Below are 25,205 nucleotides of genomic sequence, written 5' to 3' on the forward strand. Positions count from 1 at the left end.
ATCGACTGTACAGAAGAATGAATAAAACCCAACTCCTATTAACCACCAAAGACGACTCTGATTGCGTAATCATACAAAGAAATTTTTTTAAAAAAATTTCCATGGATGCAGTATACAAAATGATCAATAATCTCATCAGCAGTGGAACTACAAACTGCTTTCTCCTAACTTTGGGTAGCCTGGGTGATGTCTCACGATTACTAAGTGGTTTAAAATCATATCCCACTTGCTCCTTGGTTTATCAGCGAAAGACGTGATTCCCAGGTAGGAAAACGCGAAGTGTCCCGCAAAGGTACAGGTAAAACGTAGCAGTTACTGCGGGAGGACTGGTCCCCGAGAGTTCCAGGGCTCGGTCGGGGCCCCCGCACGAACTGAGGAAGTGGACAGCGGGCACCTTTGTCTGTGCCTAGTTTCCTGGACCTGGGCCGAGCGACGCGGGTGGGGGCGCGGTTCGGGCGGGTCCCGACGCTGCCCGGGGGAAGCGCGCGACGAGGGCGGCCCGGCCTGGAAGCCGGAGGTCAGCGGCTGCGCGGCCGGCCCCCTCCCACGGGAGCCGCGCCAGGGCCCAGCAAGAGCCGGGCGGGATCGCTATTGTTTTTGGCGAGCACATAAATCCCCGCGCCGACCCACTGCGCACCCAGGTTTCCTCCCGGAGGCCATTCGGTTTCCTCTGAGGCCCTATATAGACCCTCCAGGCCCGGACTGTGCAGAGGTGCGCGCCCACGCCGGCCTCCCGGACCAGCCTGAGCTCGGAGCGCCTCTCGCCCTCAGGTCTCTGCAGCCAGAGGCGTCTGGGGAGGTGAGGGGGGAAATTTGTCCCCGGGGCGAGGAGTAGGCGGCGGGGGCGCGCGGAGCCGAGGGGCTGCGGCTAGCGGGCGGGAGGAGGAGGAGGATCCGCTTCTCCGGGGTTTCCCTGACGCCAGCAGCAGCGCCCGCTGCGCGCGCCCCGCACCAGTCAGCGGCTCCGGGGAGAAGGGGGAGGGGAGCGGGCCCGTCGCGGCCCGCGAGGCGGCAGCCGGGATTGGAGTGGGGGCGGGCCGCGCGCGGAGCCCAGGGGGTGCGGGCGAGGGAAGCGCGCGCGTGCGCGTGCGCGTGTGCGCGCCCGGGACTCCCGCCCCCCGCCCGCGCCGTCCTCGGTCTCCGCCCCCCTCGCGCTGGTGTGTGGAGCCGGAGTCGGCGGCGGGTGGCGGCGCCTGGAACCTGGAGCCCGCCCCCCCCCCCCCCCCCGCCCCGGAATGTACTGACTCCCCCTCTCCGCTCTCCTCCCCTCCCCGCCCCCCTGCAGGAGGGAGGTGCCCCCGAGTCTCCCCTCCCGCGAGAGGGGCCGCGCGGGCTGGGCCGGGCCGGGCTGGAGCAGCGGCGGCCGCGGGAGCCGAGCCTGCAGCGAGGGACCGGCTGAGACGCGCGGGAGGGAAGAAGGCAAGGGCTCCGCGGCGCTGTCGCCGCCGACGCCGCTCACTCTCGGGGAAGAGATGGCGGCGGAGCGGGGAGCCCGGCGACTCCTCAGCACCTCCTCCTTGTGGCTCTACTGCCTGCTGCTGCTCGGGCGCCGGACGCCGGGCGCCGCGGCCGCCAGGAGCGGCTCCGCGCCGCAGTCCCCAGGTAAGCGGCGGGCGCGGGCCCGGGGGTGCGCGGGGGCGCGGCATCGGCTCAGGCGGCAGCGGCTGCGGTGTTTTTGTTTAGGATCCAGGAGGAAACGTGCAGGAACTTCTCTGCCTCGGGTCCGGTTGCCGTAGAGAAAGGGGATCGTGCGTGGTGGGGAGGGGAAGGGCGAAAGGGGGCGCCGCCGGTGGAGGGGCGGCTGCCGGGGGGCAGGTCGGGGGCGCCGAGGTCTAGTTCCGAGCTTTGTACCTGGAGGCAGGTTCACCCCTCGCCTCTCTCCCCTCCCCCAGGTTCATCCCACTTGTAAGAGTGGGACATTCTTGTGCTCACACTAGCACCAGTAGAGGCCACTACACACCTCATTAAATAAACAATCGGATGGCCAATTCATTAATTTTCAGGAAAGGAAAGGGGAGGGGACTTGAACTCCTGATTCCCTGGCCAGGGATTTCCCAGCTTCCGAAGTCTCGGGGAAGCGCTGGCTGGTCTCGAGGGACTCCTCGCGCGGGGATTGGAGCCCGAAGTCTGCGGAAGAGCGGGGTGTCAGAGGGGCACAATTGCCCGCTCACAACCCCTGGTGTTGATTTAACGACGAGGACGCCTTGGAGAGCGGCTCGGAGTGATCGTATCTGTTAGTGTTTCCCTTACGGAATGCCTCTTCTTTCCTGGGGATTACAACTATATTTACAGCCTGTTAACCACTCTTAACCAAGGGAATTGTCTGAGCGTCGGATTTTAAGTACTTGTACGATGTTTTGAGATGGCATTGTATAAACATATTGAACCTCAAAAGCCATTTTCAGTTCTGTTTTGGAATATTATAGATTACCGAAACCACCTGCGTTCCTATTTACTTAAGGGGACCAACGAACAAAAATGCCAAGCCTTCCGGGAAGGACCTTACGGTATTGAGCAGGATACACTCAGCAGTTGAAAGTCAAATTAGCATGTAATCTGTTAAAATTGTTTGACCAAGGTGGGGTACCATAAAACTTGACAAAACTTTCACTCGTGTGAGATATATTTTTACATTTGAGAGCAATCTCACCGTTGAACCAGTACTTGTTTTTCCCTGATTTATATGAAATATTATTTAAAATCACACTGAAATGTAACTTGACTGATAAACTTCATTTCCTCGCTGTGTATGTAGCTCATGGCTTTTGCCAATGGTAAAGAACAGCTTTAAACCTAAAGTACCAGTGGGTATTCTCTAAACAACTACGTAAACAGTAGTGTTTTAATGTCAAATTAAACATCGCTTATGTCATGATGTACATTTATACATTCAGTTCATATATGGTTTAGAACACATTTTGGTGCTGAAATGTTTAGAAAACAAGTTCCTGTTACTCACGGTCTGTTTTATATGGTAGTTCATATGTAGTTCATCAAATTTCAAGTTAATAGATGGAGTTTTTGTTTGAAGCTTTGTCAATAATTTTGTAAGTAACTAAAATGCTAGTGATTTTATTACTTAGGATAGTAAAATATTGTAAGCAGTCTCTTAGGAAGCGGTCTTCACATCTGTTTCAACATTAACTCAATTGACAGGTTTTATTTTGCACAGATGAGGTGCAAATCGTGTGCTCTCTGCCTTCATGGATTTTACCGTCTGGTGTGTGGGTAGGAAAGATAGCCATCCAGCTACTAATTATATAATTAAGGAATTGTGATAAGCACTACAAAGGAGAATAGGTTTTGAGAAAGTGGGTACTGAAGTGACATAACCTAGTCTGGGTGTTACGGTGCCTCACAAGAACTGAGATCTGAAGAGTGAGTAGGAGTGGAGGTGGGGAGGCTCACAGGTAATTAGTGGTGTAGTTGGGTCTAGGACATAGATCTTCTGGTTCTCTGTCCAGAGTGCTTCCTGTAAACCGCTGTGCTTCATTGCAAAAGTGAAAGGAATAACTGCAATAAGGAGGGATTGGTCAGTTCTGCCATAAAACTGCGGAAGAGATCAAGAGACTGGAGAACTGAGTAAGCAGCAACTGGAACGAGCTGTCCACAAGTCAGATGTCCTTTGTCAGTAGTTTCATTTTTTTTATTTTTGTAGAGTGATAGACTCAGAAATCTTTTTGTAGGGGATTATAGTGAATAGATGGTAGGAGAGTAGATATGTTGAGTAGTAAAAGGTGGAGATAAATAGAGATGTGGGACAGTAGGATAAATGGAAAGTGTTTTTCTGTCTGAGGTTAGACATAGACATACGGAGGTGGAGGAAAAAGTAAAAAGTAAAGGATGGGTGATAGAAAATGGTCAGCAAGAGAGGAGAGTTGGAATTGAGTAGGAACATAATCTTGTATTGTGAAGAAGGGCAGATTACTGAAAAGATACATAGGGACCTTGGGGAAGATGACATGACAGCAGCCAGTGCAATGCAGGTCTTCTCTGTTTAGAGTGAACATTCTTCACCGAGGACTCTATAGCTTCTGCCTGAACCATTTATTTCATGATGTGATTCATTCCTTACAGGGTAGTCCATTTCTGTGTTGAATAACATCTGTTAGAAAATTTTGCTTTATACAGTACATTTCACTGTAGTTTTTACCCTCCTCACCCTTCTTACATTTTTTCCTCTTTGCTTACCTTTTTCAGCATTACCCCATCTTCAGGTTAATCTCTTCTCTGATTAATTCTTCATTTGTCTTTCTGACTTTTCTTTAACTCATTAAATATTAGTGTCTAAAGCTTATCTCATTTTACATACTCTGTTTGCCCTCAGTTGCTATCTGTGAGCTAAGGACTCTCTTAGTTCACGCTTTCTCACGTGCCACTTGCTACCTTCACTAAATAGGCATCTTAGGTTACTCAGGTTCGAAGTTAAACTCTGTGTCATCTTCCCTCATGATTCCTTCATCCCCATTCTCTAAGCAAGAACAAACCAGCTACTGGCCCCTGTCTCTCATGTTGTTGGAATGATTGCATGGATTTGTCTTCTTGTGTTGCCTGCCTTGGTCATCACTGTTACCCACTTGCCCAAGCTGAGATCAAGAAGACCTCCTCTTCCCATTTCCATAGCTGATAGTGTTTTTTGCTTTTTATCTCTCAGCTATTTCTTGACTCTGAATCGGTATCTTTTCATCTTCATCCCCACATGGGCTAACAGTAGTGGCTCCATAATTAATCTCTTTGTCTGTACTGTTACCCTCCAGAAGTCTGTCCTGCTAGGATGAGCTTTCTGAAATATTTTCCTGAGCATGCCACTCTCCTACTTAAAATCTCTTACTAGCGTTCTGTAGCTTGGGTGGTAGAACTCTTTGGCGTGGAGATTGTGAGGCCCTTTGTATTCTTTACCTCTGTTCTCCCAAACCCAATAAAGCCTCATCTCTTGTCACCCCAACATACACCTTGCATTGCACCACTCCAGATTAACGACACAGCTTGAGATCTCCGTGCCTTTGCACATTCTGTTCTTCCTGTCACTTCTCACCTTGTCCACTTCTGAAACTCCTTATCTAGTCAGTGAATTTTTCTCCACCAGACCTCTCTTCCAAAGAGAGTTATGGTCACTGTTCTGTGTTCCCATAGCTTCCTGAGTACTTTTCATCTTGTGTTACTTATTTTCTTGTCTCTTCTGCTAGTCTCAACCTCTGAAGGGTTGGCTGGGTTGTCTTACTCACTTTTGTTTCCCTAATGTGGCACTAGCATGTAGTGTAGAGAAGATAACCAATAAATGTTTGTTGACTGAATGTTGAATTGCCTTTGTTTTTAACCCCTAGGGCCATACAGCACAAATCTGATTCCTTTATATGATGGCCCTTCACGTGTCTAATCACATTTCATGTGTGCACATTTGCATGTGTGTGTGGGCCCCCCTGCCCTTCCCCCTTATCCTCTTTATGTTAACCATCCTTAATTCCTTCGGCCACTCTTTGCATTACTTAGTTTTCACATCTTTTGTGAGCTTGGTCATCCTCCTGGATATATCGTAGTTTTCGTGTTTTTTAGTTTTGTCATCTTTGGAAAGATCTTTGATCTTACTGAGTCATCTAAAAGAAAAGACTGATGGCGTTGCTCAGCCTGTCAGAATGAGGCACAAAAGAGATCATAGAATTCTGGGATGAGTGCTCAAAGAAGATAAGAAATGTGACTGATTTTCGTAAACTGTATGAAAATTAATACATGATGTGGGATAATGAAAAGACATATATGAAGGCAGAGGATATGGAGTATGACTTAGGGTTCTACAACTTCACATACATCTGTAAGTTGGGAGATATGGGCAGGCAAGAATAATACCTTACCTACCTAACTGGATTGTCAGAAAAATAAAATGTAAAATTGTTCATAAACTATAAAGTACCATACCTATGTAGAATGGCTTTACTGTTTTTTGTGAACTCTAAAAATATACAATTCTATTAAATTATTCGAAAGTGTAGTTTTTTTTTTCTTTTGGCTTAATTGATCATTGCTGGTTTCTTCCTTATGAGTTTTTCTCTACCTCAATTAAAATACTGGGGTAACTTTAATAAATCTCATTATATGGAGGCTCTATTTAATAGTCTTTTTTCCAAACCCTTTATTTTATTAGTGACTTCCATGTAATTGGGAACTATTTACCATATCATTGGTTTAGGCTTCTGGGTAAGGTTGCGTCTATAATTGGCGAACAGTTAGAGGAAATAACTGTAGGTAAGATCATATTGACCGGAGAGGTAAGTGAAGTGAGGAAAAACTTTGTGTTTAAGATTTTGAAAAATCAACTTTGTCATGAACACAAGCTAGTGAAAGATGATTTTAAAACAGAGCCCAAATTTTGGATTCATTTAGAATGAAGAGAGTTTTTTTGATTCAAAAATTTTGTAAATAGTGACAAAAAAGGTAATTTAGACCCACTGGTATGATTTTGGTATGTTTCTTTCTAGTTACTGCCTATATGGCATTTTATCTTTTTACATTGTAATTATGGTGTATGTATAACTTGAAATGTTTTGTCTTGACATAATACCATTTTTCTGTTGTCACATTATCTTTAAATCATTTTATTTTAAAAACTTATTTAAAAATACATAAATATGTTTGTTTGCAAACAATATAAAAATACATAGAATAAAAAATTTTATCACTCCTCCCCGCAAATTCCATTTTTTAAATCCATAAGTAACCCCTTTTAATATCTTCCCTTGCATGTGCATATGTGTGTATAGTTTTATTTTTTTACAGATAAGCAGGATCATACTACCTATTGTTTTTTTGATTTGCTTTTTCACTGAGTGTGTTGGAGATTCTTCCATGCCAGTATATACAGATTTTCCTATAACCATTATTTAAAATGTGTATGTAATATTCCAGGGAGCAAATATAATAATAGTGGTTAATTAAAGTAGTATTTATGGAACACTCCCTGAGTTCCAGGCATTGTGCCATGCTCTTTCACATGTCTTTAATCTTTTACACAGTCTTGTGAGGAAAATGGCAATTTCTTCACATTCCACAGATGAGGAAATTGAGTCTCAGATATGAAGTGCCTTGCCAAAGGTCTCACAGCCTGTCATGTGGAAAAGTTGACATTGGAATCCAGGTCTTTGCAACTTCAAAGCCTATGTTCTTTATTCCTCTGCATTCTGCTGCTAATTGTGTATTCTCCTGTTATGGATATTGAAGTTATTTTTAATATTTTGCTGTGATAAAGAATGCTGTGATGAACATATTCTTTCTTACGGTCTTTCTATATTTTGGATTCTCACATATAGGATTGCTGGTGAAAAGTTAACTTGTGTGTGTATGTGGGAGTCAGGGTTCCATTTATTATAGAAAAGTAATGCTATTGAGTTATACCATTGACTAGTACTTTTATAACTTTTTCAAGGTTTTACCACTTTTAATTGTGAACTTTGGGTCCTTAAGGCCATATTTTAAAATGCAGGTTCGTCTGTTAACTGAAAGGTTGAGCTAATTAATAAGTAATTTCAAAGGTCCCTTCTACCTTCAAGTTTCTCTTACTCTGAAGTTCATACTATGGAACAGTGGATTTATTTCAGCTTAATAACTTCTCTTCAGTTATTGTGTTCCACCACTGGTCATTTCTGGTTTTCGGATGCAAAAGTCACCTTTTTTCATTCCCTAAAGCCCAAGTTATTGTACGTCTTTTTGTTTTTTGTAGTGGGAAGTAGGATATGATTGGAAAATCTTCTATGTTACTTGCAAATGATTGTATATGATTTTATTTTATGTGTGTAAAAATAGCTTTAGTGCTGAGTTATATTGCTTCAGTGTTAAGTAATTGTGAGGTATTTTAAGATATAGTATTACCAGAAATTTAGATGCTTACTCTTAGGCTTGGAAGGGATGTAAAGTAAATTGACCAGCTTACAGAGCTGGCTTATATAAACAGGTTTTGATTCCCTGTTTGACTCCTTTACATAAAGAAAAGGCAGAGAGGTATGCTGGTTATATATGTTTTATCTTACTGAATGAAGTCAGTTCTTGAATTCTGAGGAGTTAGTAGATTGGTGGTCTACAGTTCAGATTGCGTGTCTCTGCTTTTCCTTTTTTAAAGAATCCTTAGAAATAACCTTCTTTAAAATGATTTCATAGCAAGAATCCTTACATTTAACTTTTTATTAAGTCAGTTCTATAGGCAAAGCTAAGAGTTGCAATAATTTTGGCTGGTTGCAAACGTCTCTCTTTGAGGGCTAATTATGCACAAAACTGCACTGTGGAAATAAAGATGAATTGGACATGCTTTCTGTCCTCAGGAAGCATTTGGTCTAATGGTGGAGGTGAGGTAGATATTAGGTAACTTGATTTGGTGAGAGAAAGTGCCATTACTTCTGTAGGTAGAAAAATACATTCTGGAATCATTGTGTTACTGTTTATCAAGGAATAGTGCTGCTTTCCCTCATAATTTTGGTTCTGTATCTTTAGAGTAGTCCTAACTTAGTTTTATAAAGCCAGTAGACTAGAATTCTCAAGAAGGAGTTATATGTCATTTTCTCTAAGTGATTACTGCAGTGTTTGAATGTATGAGAATGCTCATAATTGAGCCATCTGGGGGTGCAGCTACTCCCATGTTTTTTGGAAATCTGGAGATTGATCATACTGATTTTCAGAATTGATTATTGGTCAGTAATAGTAAAACTTACTGAGGAGTCCTGAGCAGAGTGAATTTTTGTAATGATACCATGTGGAAATTGAAAACAGAATGTTTCTGTTTTTCTGCTTTAGTGGTTAAAAAAATCACCAAAATGTGTCTTTATGAGGTCTAGTTAAGATAATAGCATTATTATTTACAAATTTAGGGATAGAATAACAAATTATGTTTCATTTATAGTTTTTTAATTCACAGCATAGCTTTAAATATAACAAGTAAAATTTGAAGATCTTTTTGGTTAATTGTTGAAAGCTTTTGAAGTTGGAGGTGGGATTACTAGATTTTTGTTTTGTTTTGTTTTGTTATGGGACTGAGTCTCGCTGTGTTGCCCAGGCTGGAGTGTAATGGTGTGATCTTGGCTCACTGCACCCTCTGCCTTCCAGGTTCAAGCCATTCTGCTGCCTCAGCCTCCCAAGTAGCTGGGACTGCAGGCATTCACCACCACACCCTGCTCTTTTTTTTTTTTTTTTTTTGTATTTTTAGTAGAAACAGGGTTTCACCATATTGGCCAGGCTGGTCTCAAACTCCTGACCTCAAATGATCTACCTGCCTCGGCCTCCCAAAGTGTTGGGATTACAGGCGTGAGTTACTGCCGCACCCGGGCAACTAGTTGTTTTAAATTTATATAGTGTTGTATATTCAAGGGATTGTGTGCAGAAATTCTTGTGGTGATAACCGTTTTATTTATTTATTTATTTTGAGATGGGCTCTCAGTCTGTCACCCAGGCTGGAGTGCAATGACGTGATCACAGCTTACTGCAGCCTCAACCTTCCAGGCTCAGGTGATCCCCAACCTCAGCCTCCCAAGTAGCTGGTACTACAGTCGTGCCTCACCATGCCCAGCTAATTTTTTTGGGTATTTTCGTAGAGACAGGGTTTCACCATATTGCCCAGGCTGGTCTCAAACTCCTGGACTCAAGCAATCCACCTGCCTAAAGATACAGAATCCACCTGCCTCAGCCTCCCGAAGTGCTGGGATTACAAATGTGACACTGGACACAGATTGTTTACTAAACAGCTGATTTACACGCCTTTGAGCAACAAATGAGAATGTCTGTTTCCGCACATCCTTGCCAACATATTGGTTATTTTCAGACTTCTTAGTCTTTTTGCCAATTTGATAGAAGAAAAAAAAACTCTGTAAATTTTATATTTTAAAATTATTAATGGAGTTGAACATCTTTTCAGATTTGTATTGATGGTTTATATTGTTTCTGAGAATTGCCTATTCATGTATTTTATTCATATTTCTGTATCTTTTCTTGAATCATTGGTTCATTTATAAATATAGATAATACATAATTAAGAATAGGAATAATTTGAAACTTTATAATTTGTCAAAATTTCCATGGCTACTTGTGGTTCTTAACTTAGTGATAAGCAAATGAGTAATTGGGTTAGTTATCTGACTCCTGCTAACCACTGCTCATGCTAACCTGATGTTGATTCATAAGCTTTAAAACTGTTCTGTTTTGAGGAAAAAAAATTAAATATTTCATTCATTGATTTGAGTAACAAATAGGAATTGAAACATGCTGTTACCTCTTTTAAGACAGAAATAACAATTTTGGTTTGGAGTGATTAAGTTCATTTAGTCAAATACTTGAATGCCAGTTTGGCCCAAGGTACTGTGGTGATTTAAAGTGGAAAGTGGATTAAGAATTCAGCAGAAGAAACAAGTTTGGGAACAATGGATATTGGTTCCATTTTGGACACCTTGAGCCTGAAATGTCAGCAGAACACCCCTGTAAAAGGAAGGATTGCAGAATTAGGGCTCAGTTGAGAAGTCTAGGCTAGAAGCTAGGCTCACAGGTTATCTGATAGAGATGATAGTTCAAGCCTTAAGTGTAGTTCATGACACTTAGGAAGGAAAAAGAAAGCCTGTAGTTGGGTTTCCAAAGGGAGGAAACGTTCCTCTGTTTACAGAAGAAGATACCACCATTAAAGCTAGGTAAGGATGTAGAGTAAGAATTATATAAAATGATAAATTTCATTTTGCCTATGGAGGCTTATTGAGAAACACCTGTGTGAATAAATGAGCTAGTGCTAAAGTAATGTCACTTATTTCCCCTACTCCCGCAGGCATGTCATGGCCCCAGATTAGAACAGTAGGCAGGGAGAATGAAGGCATACAGAGCCAATTCTGAACAATTCTTTAAGTGACATATATCATAGCCACCCACTCTACTGGGCTGAAATGAACAATGAGTGACTTAATATGTGTCCCTGCTTAGAACAAAGCCTGGCTTATTCATGGAATGTAAACTGTTATTGTTGTTGTTGTTTTTTATTGTATACTAGGTGGAGAGGCTAGCTAAAAAGACATGAAAATTAGGTAACGTGATTTTTTTGTGTTTATTTGATGGCTATGTGTAAATAGATTGTTAAATGAGTCAGCTTGTGTTGAAGAGGATAAAGATTTGTTTAGTTTGGGATATTCAGCTGAGTTTCTTAGGACTTGAGCTGATTTTGAAGCCATAAGTAGGGTTTTTAGATGGGCAGGCGTTTTGTTTGTTTGTTTTTTGTCCAGGAGTGTAAAATACGGAGCATTATGAGGCAAAGTAAAGGCAAAAGCAACAGAAATGTTCCGTAAACTATTTCTTGTAAGGTTCATTTTTATTCTGGAGTTAATAATTTGTCATGTAGCAGAGGGGTGATGATGATGAATTCATAGCAGAATAATCTGTCATGGTAGGAAGGAAGGTGGAGATAGTGCATATTCCAATTTTTAATGAAAATTAACTTTATCATTACGTATTTGCTTTTTAAGACTTCATTTATTTCCTGTTAGATGTTGTGGGCTTATTTTATGTATCAGTGATTTCTCTGGAGTTTGTTCAAAGCCAGAGAAGTAAGCTTCAGGATTGTGTGTATTAGGAGGTTCTAAGGAGTTAGTGTTTGCCACTTTCTGAAGAATACTTTTAAGAAAACTCTGTAAGCTTTGTGGAAAAGCAAATTTATTTCTTCTTCAGAGTAGTTACAGTTAAGTAGAGGCATTTCTGTTTCAGAGTCAGCCTTGTCAGTCATTGAAATTTTGGGGTTAGAAATGTAGACATTGTGATACTTGGCAGTTCCACTTTGTTCACACTTAAGGTTTTAGATTTGCCTCTGTATTTGCATAGTAGCTTGACCTTGATATAAAATTCCTGTATCACGATCTTTTTCTTTCACAGCTCGCTGGGCAGTTCTCCGTCCTGCATTTAATGCTGCATGTAATGTAATTATGTACTAGATACTAGGTACTTGATTTCAAAAAAAAATCTGTAGATTTTTGTATGTGAGTATATGAGTAGGGATTTAGAAATTTCACCAGAATATGACTAGGTGGGAGGTTATTCATTTTTATGAATGAATAAATAAATAAAATGAATAAATGAATAAAAAGGTGGTACATTGATGTTGTATTTTAGTTTGGCATTATCTTTAAATTCAGCGAGTGAAGTGAAAATTGCATGTTGTTGTAATTCTCTTTTAACATACCTTAAGAAAACCCCAAGTTGGAGGCTGATATTTTCTCTCTCAATAAGTTGGTCATCGACAGTTTTTCCACTATGTTGGAAGAGAATTTCTTTTGTTAACTACCAAATGAAGAGAAAAACTTGTATTATTGTATAGAAACTTTGTTTATTTTTTTTTAAACTCTGGGATTGCAGTGTGATGAGATTCTCATACTAAGACATTCTGAAGCTGAGCTCAGCTAGTGGAAGTTCATATCTCATATTTTGTGCTTATATGAATGGCAGGTAGAATGGCTTGTTCTATTTATATTAGTTCGTATTCTCTCTCTCTTTGTCTCTCTCACTCTCATAGTTGAATTATTTTAACTTAAATGTGTGTGTGATATGACTTCTATGTACTTTATGTGCTTTTATTAAAATTAATTAATTCAGAGACAGAGTCTCACTCTGTTGCCCAGGCTGGAGTGCAGTGGTGTGATCTCAGCTCACTGTAACCTCTGTTTCTTGGGCTCAAGTGATCCTCCTGCCTCAGCCTCCCAAGTAGCTGGGACTACAGATGCACACCACCATGCCCAGCTAGTTTCTTAATTTTTTTTTGGAGACAAGGTCTTATTATATTGCCCAGGCTTGTTTTGAACTCCTAGACTCAAGTAATTCTCCTGCCTTGGCCCCTCAAAGTGCTGGGATTACAGATGTGAGCCACTGCATTTGGCCCTGTAGTCATATATTTATGTTTGTAGCATGTGGTTAGGTTTTGTTTTCTTTTGCCTGACAGTTTTTGTCTTTTTACTAAATCATGTCTATTTAATGTAACAGTTCATATATTTGGCTTTAAACCTCCCATTTTATTATTTATTTCTGCTTGCACTGCTTATTCTGTATTCCCCTTTCTCTCTTTTCCTGCCTTCTTTGGATTATTTTAAGTTATTCTGTATTTCACTCTCTTTTAGCTTGCCAGTTATAATTTCTTTTACTATTCATTTAGTGTTTCCTGAATGTTTCTTTAACTTGTTATTTGTATGATTTCATGGACAGTGCAAGGCCTCTATAACACCTTAATTCCATTTGTCCTTCTCTTTTTATGTTATGTTATTGTTGTGTATTTTAGTTCTCTGCATATTTAAGATCCATCAGATGTTATTTCATACTCACTATTCATTTAGATCTAATTATTTAAATTCATTAAGTTACTCATTTAGATTTACCCACATATTTCCTTTCTCAGTTGCTCTTCATTTATTTTTCTGCATCTCTGATCTTTCATCTGGGATCATTTCTTTCTGCCTGGGGAATATAATTTAGCATTTAGTTAGATTTGATGGAGATGAATTTTCTCAGCTTGTCTGAAAACATTTGTATTTCACCTTCATTTTTGGACTTTTGAGGAGAGGGTGCTGAATGTAGAATTCTAGGTAAACAGTGTATTCTTTCAGCACTTTAAATATGTTATTCCATTGTCCACTGAACTCTATCTTTTCTAGTAAGAAGTCAGCTGTCTTATTTTTCTTCTTTTGTGAGTAATGTGCTTACCTCCCACCTTTGGCCACTTCTAAGATTTGTTCTTTAGTTATGGTTGTCAGAAATGTCACTATGATGGTGTCTAGTTATGGTTTTCTTTGTATTTATCCTGCCTATTGAGCTTGTTGTATGTGTGGGCTGATCACTTTCATCACTTTTGAAGAGTTCTTGGCTTGGCTGTTATCCTTCAAATACTTTTTTCTGAATTAAATTTCATTGGAATTTAGTTCACTTAGACTCCCTTACATCCTTCTGTCTCTGATGGATTCAGAAAAACTATAGATTTGTAGCTTGTCTGCCCTGTTTTGGTTGTTAGGAAAACAGTAATAGTCTCTGATAACTTTACATTCTGATTCGAGGCAGCACTCTCTATATTGAATTAATTTCATTTATTGACTTTTTCAGTTCTGTAATTTCTTTCTTTCTTTCTTTCTTTATAGTTTGCAGGTCTCTGCTGAAGTTCTCCATCTTGTTTTTTTATTCCTTTAACCCACTCCATCATGTGTGTTCCCATAGGAGTTTTGCTTTTATGTCTGTTATATCACCTGATTTGGGAGGGTTTCTTTTCATGTTTTTATTTGTGATTGAATGCCAGGTGTTGTATATGAAAAATTATCTAGATTATCTGGATGATACTGCTTTCTCCCAGAAAGGATTTACCTTTGCTTCCAGTAGGTGGTTATGCTGGAGGTACTAACAGTCTCATACCACATTATGCAGGGATTGAGGTGATTTAAAATTAGGCTTTAGACTCTGTAAGTTGAAATAGTTTAGGTATACCTTTAGTTCTTGGATGTAGCCCTTTGAGATTCTGATCTACAGTTTAAGGGGTCTGCCCTCCCTCTTGGCAGGCCCTCACTCCAGTTTTTGTCCCCTTAGGGCTTGAGTCTGTCAAAAGCTGTGCTCATCTCAGCCTCTCCAGCAGTAGCCTTTAGAATCTGCTGATAGCTCTAGGCCAGAAGGACCCCCACATACCAGATTTGTCCCTTTGGCTTTTCTTTCTTTTTGGATTTTGGTTCCTCAATTCCTCATTGCCTTGATTGCCTTTACACAGATATTTTGTGTTTTGTCTAGTTTCTTTAGTTATTCGCAGCAGGAGAATTGGTCTAAACCATCTACTGTATCATTTCTGGAAGCTGAATTCTGTCAATGCCTCTTTCATCATTTCTGTTATTTGTGTTTTATGATAAATTTTCAATTTTGTCTGGTTTTTTCATCATGTGCAATCTGCTGTTTGTTGTCCCAATTGTATTTCATTGGAAAATTATTGAGTAGTTTTGTAGCCGAAAGCAATCTCCCTGATTTCAGATTGTAGTCTTTTCATATACACAGTATTCTTTTAAGTTTCTTTAGGATTTCTATAATTGGGATTTCTGCAGTTGGGAATTCTAATGATATTCTAAAATTTATTTCTCTCTGTAAATTTTCCAGGGGAAATTTTTGCTCCAGTTGATAGAACAATCATTCTTTTAGCTTCTAGGTCTTTTCAAGTGTCTGTGGTGACCATGATGATATGATGATGTCTATATATATTCAGTATTGCTGGCTGAAATGGATGCTTTTGAAGTTTGTGTGGATTCCTCTTCTAATATTTCAGGTATAGATGAAAGAAGAGAAATTTTTAGATTTGCTACCATTTAACAGTTTGATCGACATTCCTAGATTATTGGTTTAACAGAATGATCTACATTCCTTTATCACTGGTCTGGTGGTTTGCAGGGAGTAGGGGAAAGATATAGCCAGGTAACTGTGAGACCAGGGAGGTTTACTGCTAATGCGTTGTTTGCAATGCTGAAATTCAAAAACTGAACATTCAGGGCTGGTAATCAATTGTGGAGCTAGCTGTGGCAGCCTCCTCTATTCGTTTATGTCCCCTTGCCCCCGCTTTTTTTTGAGACAGAGTCTCACTACACCCAGGCTGGAGTGCATTGGTGCGTTCTTGGCTCACTGCAACCTCTGCCTCTTGGGTTCAAGTGGTTCTCATGCCATAGTCTCCCAAATAGCTGGGATTACAGGTGTGCACCACCACACCTGGCTAATTTTTGTATTTTTAGTAGAGATGGGGTTTTGCCACATTGGCCAGCTTGGTCTCAAACTCCTGACCTCAAGTGATCCACCTGCCTTGGCCTCGCAAAGTACTGGGATTACAGGTGTGAGCCACTGCACCTGGTCTGTTTCTGTCCCTTATCTCTAATCCTCAACATGAGTGCTGAACCAGATGCTTTGCTAGCCTTTTTTCTTGGAGCTATCATGGGTCCATCCACATAATGCTTGTCACTATTCTGTGATTTCCAGTGGAGGTACAGATTTTCCCCTTGGTGTTTTTATTTACTAATTTTTAAAAAATTTGTTTAGTTATTTTAGTGGATATTAAGCTGAGGTGTTGGTGGGCATTGGTTAAATGCATGAACTTAGTTTTGCCATCTTGAATTGAGAATCTACCATGGGTATTTTTTTTTGTTCTCATTTGGTTTAGTTTGATATCTGATCCAATTAAAAAGAATAGTTTTTTTTTTTTTAACTTTTATGTACATTTAGATTAAAATTCTGCAATCACTGAAGGACTGTGCTAGGGTAGTTAACTCCTGACGGATGGAAACTCTTTGATAGGGTGGGGCTTTTTGGTTTTTTGTTTGTTTGTTTGTTTTTGAGACAGGGTCTCACTGTCACCTAGGCTGGAGTACAATGGGGTAATCACAGCTTACTGCAGCTTCGACTTCTTGGGTTCGAGTGATCCTCCCCCCTCAGCCTCCCAAGTAGCTGGGACTACAGTCATGTGTCACCATGGGCTAACTTTTGTATTTTTTTTGTAGAGACAGGATTTTGCTATGTTGCCCAGCTGGTCTTAAACTCCTGGGCTTAAGCGATCCTCCCATCTTGGCCTCCCAAAGTGCAGGAATTATAGGCTTGAGCCACTGAGCACAGCCGAGTAGGGGCATTTTTTATTCAACAGACATTTTCATGACTGCCAGCTGTGTTTTGAGGCAGTTCCAGATTTTGGGAGTACAGATGTCAGCAAGTTCTTTGATCTTACATACCTATTATTGAGGCAGAGATACCTTTCTCTGAGGCCAAGAGACTTTTTTTTTTTTTTTTTTTTAAAGAGAGAGAACCAGTGTCTGTTCAAAATTTTTGTTTTTTAACCTATTAGTTAGATCATTGGATATAAATGAATGTATAAACCTTGATAATAGTTTTTATGTCTATAGAAAATATTCCAGTTAAAATCTTACCTATAATTTCAGTTGAATTACTCATTGTTTATAGTAAATTTCAGTTTATTCTGTGACTAGATGATTATATCAATTAAGGGTTTATGTTTTATATGTATATACACACATGTATATATACACATACACACATATATATATATAAATTACCCATGTTACACGTATTTGGAAAGTAGGATAGTATGGATTTTATGGCCTTTTTATTTTTTAATTTATTAAACAAAGGATTCAGAGTTTAGTAAGGTAGGTAGGACATAAGACAGAAAAGTAGAGGCATTATATATTCAATTTTACTTTAAGGAAGAAGAGTTAGCAGTCTGCTTCCACCTTAAATCTAGAGTTTGCTACTCAGGAAATAATGCTTTGGAGGTGGTTTGACAGATTGAGTATGGTATAAGGAATTGGGAAAAAGCAGGCAACTGGGGCCAAAGAGTATATTGTAAAGGAAAATGGCTAGCTTCAGTATGTAGTCATGGGGAAAACAAGGTTATATCTGTTAGAGGCATAAAATACTCTGTACAGAGAGTTCGTTGTCTTCATTTTATATCCAACAAGAATAGTACAATTTAGGGAAAGTTATTAAATTGAACCTTTTGAACTAATGCTTTGTCATGATGTAGGTTAATTTCCCTCATATGTTGTTCATCCTAGGTCATGTATTTTATTTGTAATATAAAGTTGATATAAAAAATACATTTGATGCCAGATTTTCAGTTTTTAATGCAGTGGCTTTCACACTTGTTCAGGTGTTAGAACATCTGGAAGTATGGTGTACTATGAGAGAGATCATGAACTGTATTTTAATTACATGAAACAAATTAAGTATAGTTTTACTAGCTGTACATATAACTCATGTGAATGTAACTCAACTCAATAGAAATATTTAAGGAGCATTTGTTATGTATCATAAAATGCTTAATTTTATGATGAAAGTGAATCATGAAAGAGCTAGAAGAAAATAGAAAAGAGATTTTTAAAAAGCCTATCAATGGTATATACAGTAGTCTCCCCTTATCCACGGGAGATACATTCCAATATCCTAGTAGATGCCTGAAACCGTGGAAATTATCAAATCTATCTATACCAGTTTTTTTCCCTGTGCATACATATGACAAAGTTTAATTTATAAATTAGGTACAGTAAGATATTAATAATAAACTAGAACAGTTATGACATATTGTCATAAAAGTTATGTGAATGTTCTGTCTGTCTCACAGATTATCTAAATATTTTAATATCATGGCTGACTATGGGTAACTGAAACTGTAGAAAGTGAAACCATGGAAAGCAAAACTATGGATAAGGAGGGACTGCTGTAATATCTTTTAAGATTATATCTTCAGTAGGGGCTGGTTGCCTTAGCCATTGGCAGCGTGCTTAAGTGATTCTTTTTTTTTTTTTATTATACTTTAAGTTCTAGGGTACATGTGCATAACGTGCAGGTTTGTTACATATGTATACATGTGCCATGTTGGTGTGCTGCACCCATCAACTCGTCAGCACCCATCAATTCATCATTTATATCAGGTATAACTCCCCAATGCAATCCCTCCCCCCTCCCCCCTCCCCATGATAGGCCCCAGTGTGTGATGTTCCCCTTCCCGAGTCCAAGTGAGCTCATTGTTCAGTTCCCACCTATGAGTGAGAACATGCGGTGTTTGGTTTGGTTTTCTCTTCTTGTGATAGTTTGCTAAGAATGATGGTTTCCAGCTGCATCCATGTCCCTACAAAGGACGCAAACTCATCCTTTTTTATGGCTGCATAGTATTCCATGGTGTATATGTGCCACATTTTCTTAATCCAGTCTGTCACTGATGGACATTTGGGTTGATTCCAAGTCTTTGCTATTGTGAATAGTGCCGCAATAAACATACGTGTGCATGTGTCTTTGTAGTAGCATAATTTATAATCCTTTGGGTATATACCCAGTAGTGGGATGGCTGGGTCATATGGTACATCTAGTTCTAGATCCTTGAGGAATCGCCATACTGTTTTCCATAATGGTTGAACTAGTTTACAATCCCACCAACAGTGTAAAAGTGTTCCTATTTCTCCACATCCTCTCCAACACCTATTGTTTCCTGATTTTTTAGTGAACAGGCAACCTACAGAATGGGAGAACATTTTTGCAATCTACTCATCTGACAAAGGGCTAATTTCCAGAATCTACAAAGAACTCAAACAAATATACAAGAAAAAAACAAACAACCCCATCCAAAAGTGGGGAAAGGATATCAACAGACATTTCTCAAAAGAAGACATTCATACAGCCAACAGACACATGAAAAAATGCTCATCATCACTGGCCATCAGAGAAATGCAAATCAAAACCACAATGAGATACCATCTCACACCAGTTAGAATGGCAATCATTAAAAAATCAAGTGATTCTTTTTGGAAAAAATTTTTAAAAAGTTTTTTTAGAGACAGGATCTCACTCTGTCACCCAGGCTGGAGTGCAGTGGCATGATCATAGCTCACTGTAGCCTTGAACTCCTGGGCTCAAGGACTCTTCCCACCTCAGCCTCGTGAGTAGCTTGGACTACAGGTGGGTGCTACCACACCTGGCTAATTTTAAAATTTTTTATAGAGGCTGAGTCTTGCTGTGTTGCCCAGGCTGGTCTAGAACTCCTGGCCTCAAGAGATCTTCCTGCCTTGGCCTCCCAAAGTGCTGGGATTCCAGGCATGAACCACTGTGCCTGGCTCTAAGCGAATCTTTACATATAGTTACTACTTTCAGGTCATCATTACACATCTACTGAGAGAAAATTTGTGGTTCTGGGGCCTGGAAATCTGAATTTTGAGAAGCATCTGGTGGATTTTGTATTCACAAAGTTTGAGAAACATTTTTTAAATGCTAATTAAAAAGACAGGATATTGCTTCATAATTTAAAAGAAACAGTGTTTGAGAATGAACTCCTCCTCCAAGGAAAAATGTAATTTACGTATGATGGGGTAGTTGCTATTTTTTCACTTGAGTTTTTTGTTGTTGTTGTTGTTTTTGTTTTGAGACAGAGTCTCACTCCATCACCCAGGCTGGAGTGCAGTGCTGCCATCACAGCTCACTGCAGCCATGACCTTGTAGGCTGAGGTGATTCTTCCACCTCAGTCTCTCAGTGGCTGCGACTACCATGCTTGGCTAATTTTTTGTGTTTACTTGTAGAGACAGGGTTTTGCCGTGTTGCCTAGGCTGGGCTCAAACTTCTGGGATCAAATGATCGGCCCACTGTGGCTTCCCAGAGTGCTGGGATTACAGGTGTAAGCCACCACACCTGGTCCACTTTTGTTTTAAGAAATGTCTTTATAACTGAATATTGAAAAGAATTGCCATTTCTCTGAAAGTCTTTTAGTTGTTTTTCCATGGAAATGATCATACTGTGTCTAATGGCTTTTAATTTAATTATTATTATTTTTTTTTGAGATGGAGTTTTGCTCTTGTGGCCCAGGCTGAAGTGCAGTTGGCCCGATCTTGGCCCACTGCAACCTCTGCCTCCTGGGTTCAAGCGATTCTCCTGCCTCAGCCTCCTGAGTAGTTGGGATTACAGGCATGTGCCACCACATTCGGCTAATTTTTGTGTTTTTAGTAGAGACAGGATTTCACCATGTTGGACAGGCTGATCTCGAACTCCTGACCTCAGGTGATCTGCCTGCCTCCCAAAGTGCTGGGATTACAGGCATAAGCCACCGTGCCCAGCTGGCTTTTAATTTTTTTTTTTAACTGTGAAATGTCATTAGAATTTGGATTATATTTCATTAATGTAATAACTGAAAGATTCAGAGTTATAATTTTTAGAAGTTTTAGTTTTGCTTTATTAACTGACTCAACTGTTGGAAGCAGGAACATAAATGAAAAGGTCATCTGAAAGTCTCATGTATATAAGATTTTTCTAACTCTCCAAAACAAGGTGAATTTCAGACGAGTTCAGTAAACCTTTATTGAGTACATGTCGCATGCCAGGCTCTATGTTGGGACCATGAGGATGATTAAAACTTACATCCTGTCCTGGTAAAGTTCACACTGTTGTGGGAATGAGATGGGGGAAGGAATACATGTAAACAAGCCATTTGTGCTTTGCCTAACTTCAGTGAATTTAAAAGGTTATTAAATAAACTGACCATCATAATACATGAAGAAAAAGTGTGTGTGTGCACGCGTGCGTGGAGGTAGGGTCATGATGGTGATGGTGATGCTTCACACTTCGGCTGTTGTAGTAGCCTAGGTAGTTTACAGAGATAAATTGGATTAGCATGATGGTGGTGTAGAGAAGTACATGGAATAGAAAGATATTTAGGTGATAAAGTAGACTTTGGTGATGGATTGGATATGGTGGTGAGGGAGAGGGACATGTCAAAGATGATTCCTAAGGTTCTTTAGGATTTGCATAGCAGGATGATGGGTGATGATATCTTCTACTGGGAAACAACTAAGTTTGGGAGGCAAGAAGAGCATGCGTTTAATTTTGGACATTATGAATTTGATACACCTTTGTGATATCCAGGGGCAGTAGTTACAGTCTGGAGTGTGATGGAAGACGTGGGCTATAGATTTGTGAGTCATTTGCTTAGAATGTGGTCGAATTGAGAAAGATGGGGTATTATAAGACAGAGAAGTGAGCGGAGAAGTAGGAGGAAAACCAGGAGAAAGTTGTATCATAGGAACCAAGGAGGAGAGTATCTGATTCTGCTGGCAGAATTAAGTATGGTGAGGATTGGAGAGTCTTTTGCATTTACCTGTCAGTCACTGTTGACTTTGCTGACAGCTGTAGATGGAATTTGGAAGCAGGTTGAGGGACAAGTGGGAAGGGAGGAAATGAAGACTGAAAAGTTCCAGAAATTTAGTCTTGATGGAGATGACTGAATGTAGTGGTTGAGGTCTCATGAGTTGGGTGTGTGTCTATGTTTAATGGATGAGATTCTGGAGCATATTTAAAAATGGAAGGCTCTATTTGAGAGGGATAGTTTAAGTATGCAAGGAAAATGGGATAACTGACAGTGTTAAGTTTCCTGAGAAGGTTGGGAGAACACGGCGTTTTGAGCACAAGTAGAAAGATTTGCATTCGACTCATTGTAGGAGAGAGAACTCTCCTTTAACAAGAGGAAAGGAACATAAGAACAGGTGAATATTATTGTTAATGACGCAGTGAGGCCTTTTGCTGTGTGTGATAAGCAGGAAATGGTTTCCAGGAGTGTTGGGGCATTGGTTGACCAGAGAGGTAGGATTACTATTACCAGAACTAATGTGAGAATGTACCATACTAGGAGATCTAATAGGATTGTAAATTATATGGGAATAGTATTTTCTGTGCTTTTTCCCCCTCATCTGCCAGGCGTCAGTGAGCCCATTGGAGACTGTAGATTCCGAGTAAGTATTTACTCTAGAATCTTAAATGAGAAATGCATAAACAGTAGCTACTCTTGTCTGACTTGAATTTTGTGGACTAATGATAGAATTAATAAGTGAAGGAGGTTTCTTACTATAACAGTGTTTAATTCACCATTTCAACAAATCTCTCCCTGCAGCCTACTAAGCTTGTTCTTTAATTAAGTACTGATTTACCCAGCAGATTTTACTCATTTGAGGACTCAAGTCATGTCTAAACAGATAAAAGTATCAGCTCAGGCATAGTTCAGGAACATTGTAAATGAAATCAGAATTGTTCTGCAGGGTAATTCAGTTTTAGGCATCCATTTCTAAAAACGCGTTCTGTCTGAAAATGGAGGCCTTAACCAATTTCTCATTATTCAGAGGCTAATTATCTAGTTTATTTATCAAGATTAGGCAGTCACCTTGTTTTTCACTCCTTTCTAATCTCTCTGGCCGTTTTGTTACTCTAAACTCATGAGTAAGATAAGGAGAAGAAAAACACAGAATGTACATAAAATAATGGCTAAACTGAAGTGTTCCTTTGCATGTTTCATTTTCTTATGCTTTATTTCTGTGGCTCATTCGGAGCTGTCAGAAGTGACTTCATATAATATCATATAGTGTAATAAAACGGGTTTTTGATGTGTGAGGATACCCTCATGTTATTTAGATTATGGACACAATTAACAATTCCAGACAGACAGAATTATTTTCTCATGTCTGAAGTAGTATAGGCACATGGCCCTTTATGGGAGGGGGGCAGGTCTTCTCTGTGTGCCCAGTTTTCACACCCCTTTCCAGCATGACTCTCCCCTTTCTGTCAGTCTTACCCCAGGAGTCCCTGGCCTCCTTCCTCTCCTTGACACTGTTTGCTTTGCAAACATATGAAATACTGGCACCCTGTGACCAGGGTAGACTACAGCCAGGGTCGGGGTGGAGGAGCTAGATGGAGAAATTCAAATTATGATCATGAGAAAATGTTCCTCTAGGTAGTGGCCATACTTTTATCTCTGTATCCTTAGGACGTAACACAGTGCCGGGCATATAATATGTCTTCAGAAATATTTTGTTTTTGAATTAAAGACTATTTCAAAATTATAGAGTCATAGGGGGAATCATTTAGTTTATATTTCTGCTTTTATAGATGAAAAAAGTGAGGCTTAGATTCATAGCAACTATTTACATTCCTCTGACATGACCAATTATGCTTTAGACCATACAAAGAGGTAAGTGAATATGATACACAGTTCCAGCCTTCTAGGAGTCCCAAGTTAAATAGAAAGTCCAACAGCCTTTTATCTAGCAGGAATTTTTGTGGGGGTGGGAAAGGGACAGAGGGGAGGATGTGATGGTGTGCTTTGTTTTGGTTTTGGTGCCTGTATTTGCTTGATACTATGTTATGACAGGTACAGAGTTGCATAATGCATAGCTTTTGCCTTTAAGGAACTTGTCTAATGTAACCTGAGACAACATAATAAGAATCAGTATGTCTCAAAGCAGTATATCATTAAATACCAGATGAGTGGTGCACTTATATGTATGCCAACTTTATAAAATGAAAAAATGCTAATGATCCATCATGAGGCAGGCATGCACTTTCAGTTGCTATTCTGAAAGTGGGAACAGATTGGACTTGGGGGAACTCTGCGTCTGGAAGTACAAGTTGATGATTATTGTCCATTTGATAGAGACACTGGAAGCGTGTCAGTGTAAACACTGGCCATGTGAAGATTGAGCCTGTTAATGGTTTCTTTTGTATCATAGGATGCCATGTCACCAACTAGGGCATTCTGCCCAATCAGTTGAGCCGAATAGTGCTGTCCTATTATGTTTTACCTGTGTCCTTGTCAGAATTTGTGAATACTAGAATTGTTTTAACTGGAAGAGGACCCCCAAGATCATCTGCTTCAACCCCTTTCTTCCTCTCTTTTCCAGAGAGGTTGCACTTTACTTGAGCTGTGACTAGGAATATGCCACGTTCTTTTGTAAGTTGTAAACAATTTTTATCTGTTTTGAATTTCCTTTTTTTGCTAAGCTTTAGCACAAAGTTCACCAGGTATTGAATGAGTGTCTCATATCTGCAATAATTTAGGGAACAGTTGAGCATGAAAGGAGAGAATAGAAATATGGGGAGGGAGATGGTGAAATAATGTTTCCAGTGGAATTACTAGAAGTACAAAGGACCAAGAATTAAGGCACAGCTCAGATCTCCCTTTTGTCTACTTTTGGTTTGTGATGGTATAACATTGCCTGCAAACAGCCACGATGAATATTTTCATTTTTATTAATAGCAATATGGGGGCATGAATAGATTCTGTGATATTTTTAGATACACAGAGACTGTGAAGACAATGACATTTAGTGTATAATTTTTACCCTGCTTTTAAGGTGTTTGTAATCTAGCTGAGAGGTACTACCTTCAAAAGGTTTACAATCTGATTGGAGATTGAAGGACCTAAATAAGTTAAGTAACAATGTCATATCTCTGCTCTTTCTGCTAAATGGATGCTACTTACTGTTTTTCCAGTTTCTAGAAGAGTGCCAGGCCCATGGCTGATTTTCATTAAGTATTAGTTGTATAGATAAAGAGAAGGTACTGACAGTAAGCATGGGAGGACCTCTGAGTGGTGTGGCATTTGGAGAAGGCCTGAGATCTTGTACTGTGCAAAGCTTATGTAACTTCATTCTAATATTTCCAACTCCCCTGACCTCAGCATGTTCTTCCTGCCCACCTCCTCACACCCCAAAGCAGTCCCTGTCTTTCGTTAACTGATTTTTTTCTTTGGAAGCAAGCCTGATCTTTCTCATATTTATTTTGCTACTGCTCGGGCTACCTTCTTTTCTTATCTCTACCTTTCTTTCCTCTTTCTCACAACATTGCTGTTCCTCTTCAAGGATTTAGAAGGATCATGTTTTGGTTTATAAGATAACTA

The 25,205-nt window shown here is 40.0% G+C and overlaps 1 protein-coding gene across 4 annotated transcripts in view; it reads left to right on the forward strand.

The window, feature by feature from the left end:
- The first annotated feature begins 1,270 nt into the window (after nt 1-1,270).
- NEO1 (neogenin 1) overlaps nt 1,271-25,205 on the forward strand; it is a 249,870-nt gene continuing 225,935 nt past the window's right edge. For 2 of the 4 annotated variants that reach the window (XM_023193108.1, XM_023193107.1), the window contains exon 1: nt 1,292-1,602. In XM_023193108.1, the coding sequence (XP_023048876.1) occupies nt 1,473-1,602 (130 nt within the window). In that variant the 5' untranslated portion in view covers nt 1,292-1,472. Of the gene's footprint in view, nt 1,603-25,205 lie in introns of all 4 variants that reach the window. The other 2 variants (XM_023193105.2, XM_023193106.1) reach the window with 2 other exon arrangements.

The sequence above is a fragment of the Piliocolobus tephrosceles genome, chromosome 6, assembly GCF_002776525.5.
Source record: "Piliocolobus tephrosceles isolate RC106 chromosome 6, ASM277652v3, whole genome shotgun sequence".
NCBI lineage: Eukaryota > Metazoa > Chordata > Mammalia > Primates > Cercopithecidae > Piliocolobus > Piliocolobus tephrosceles.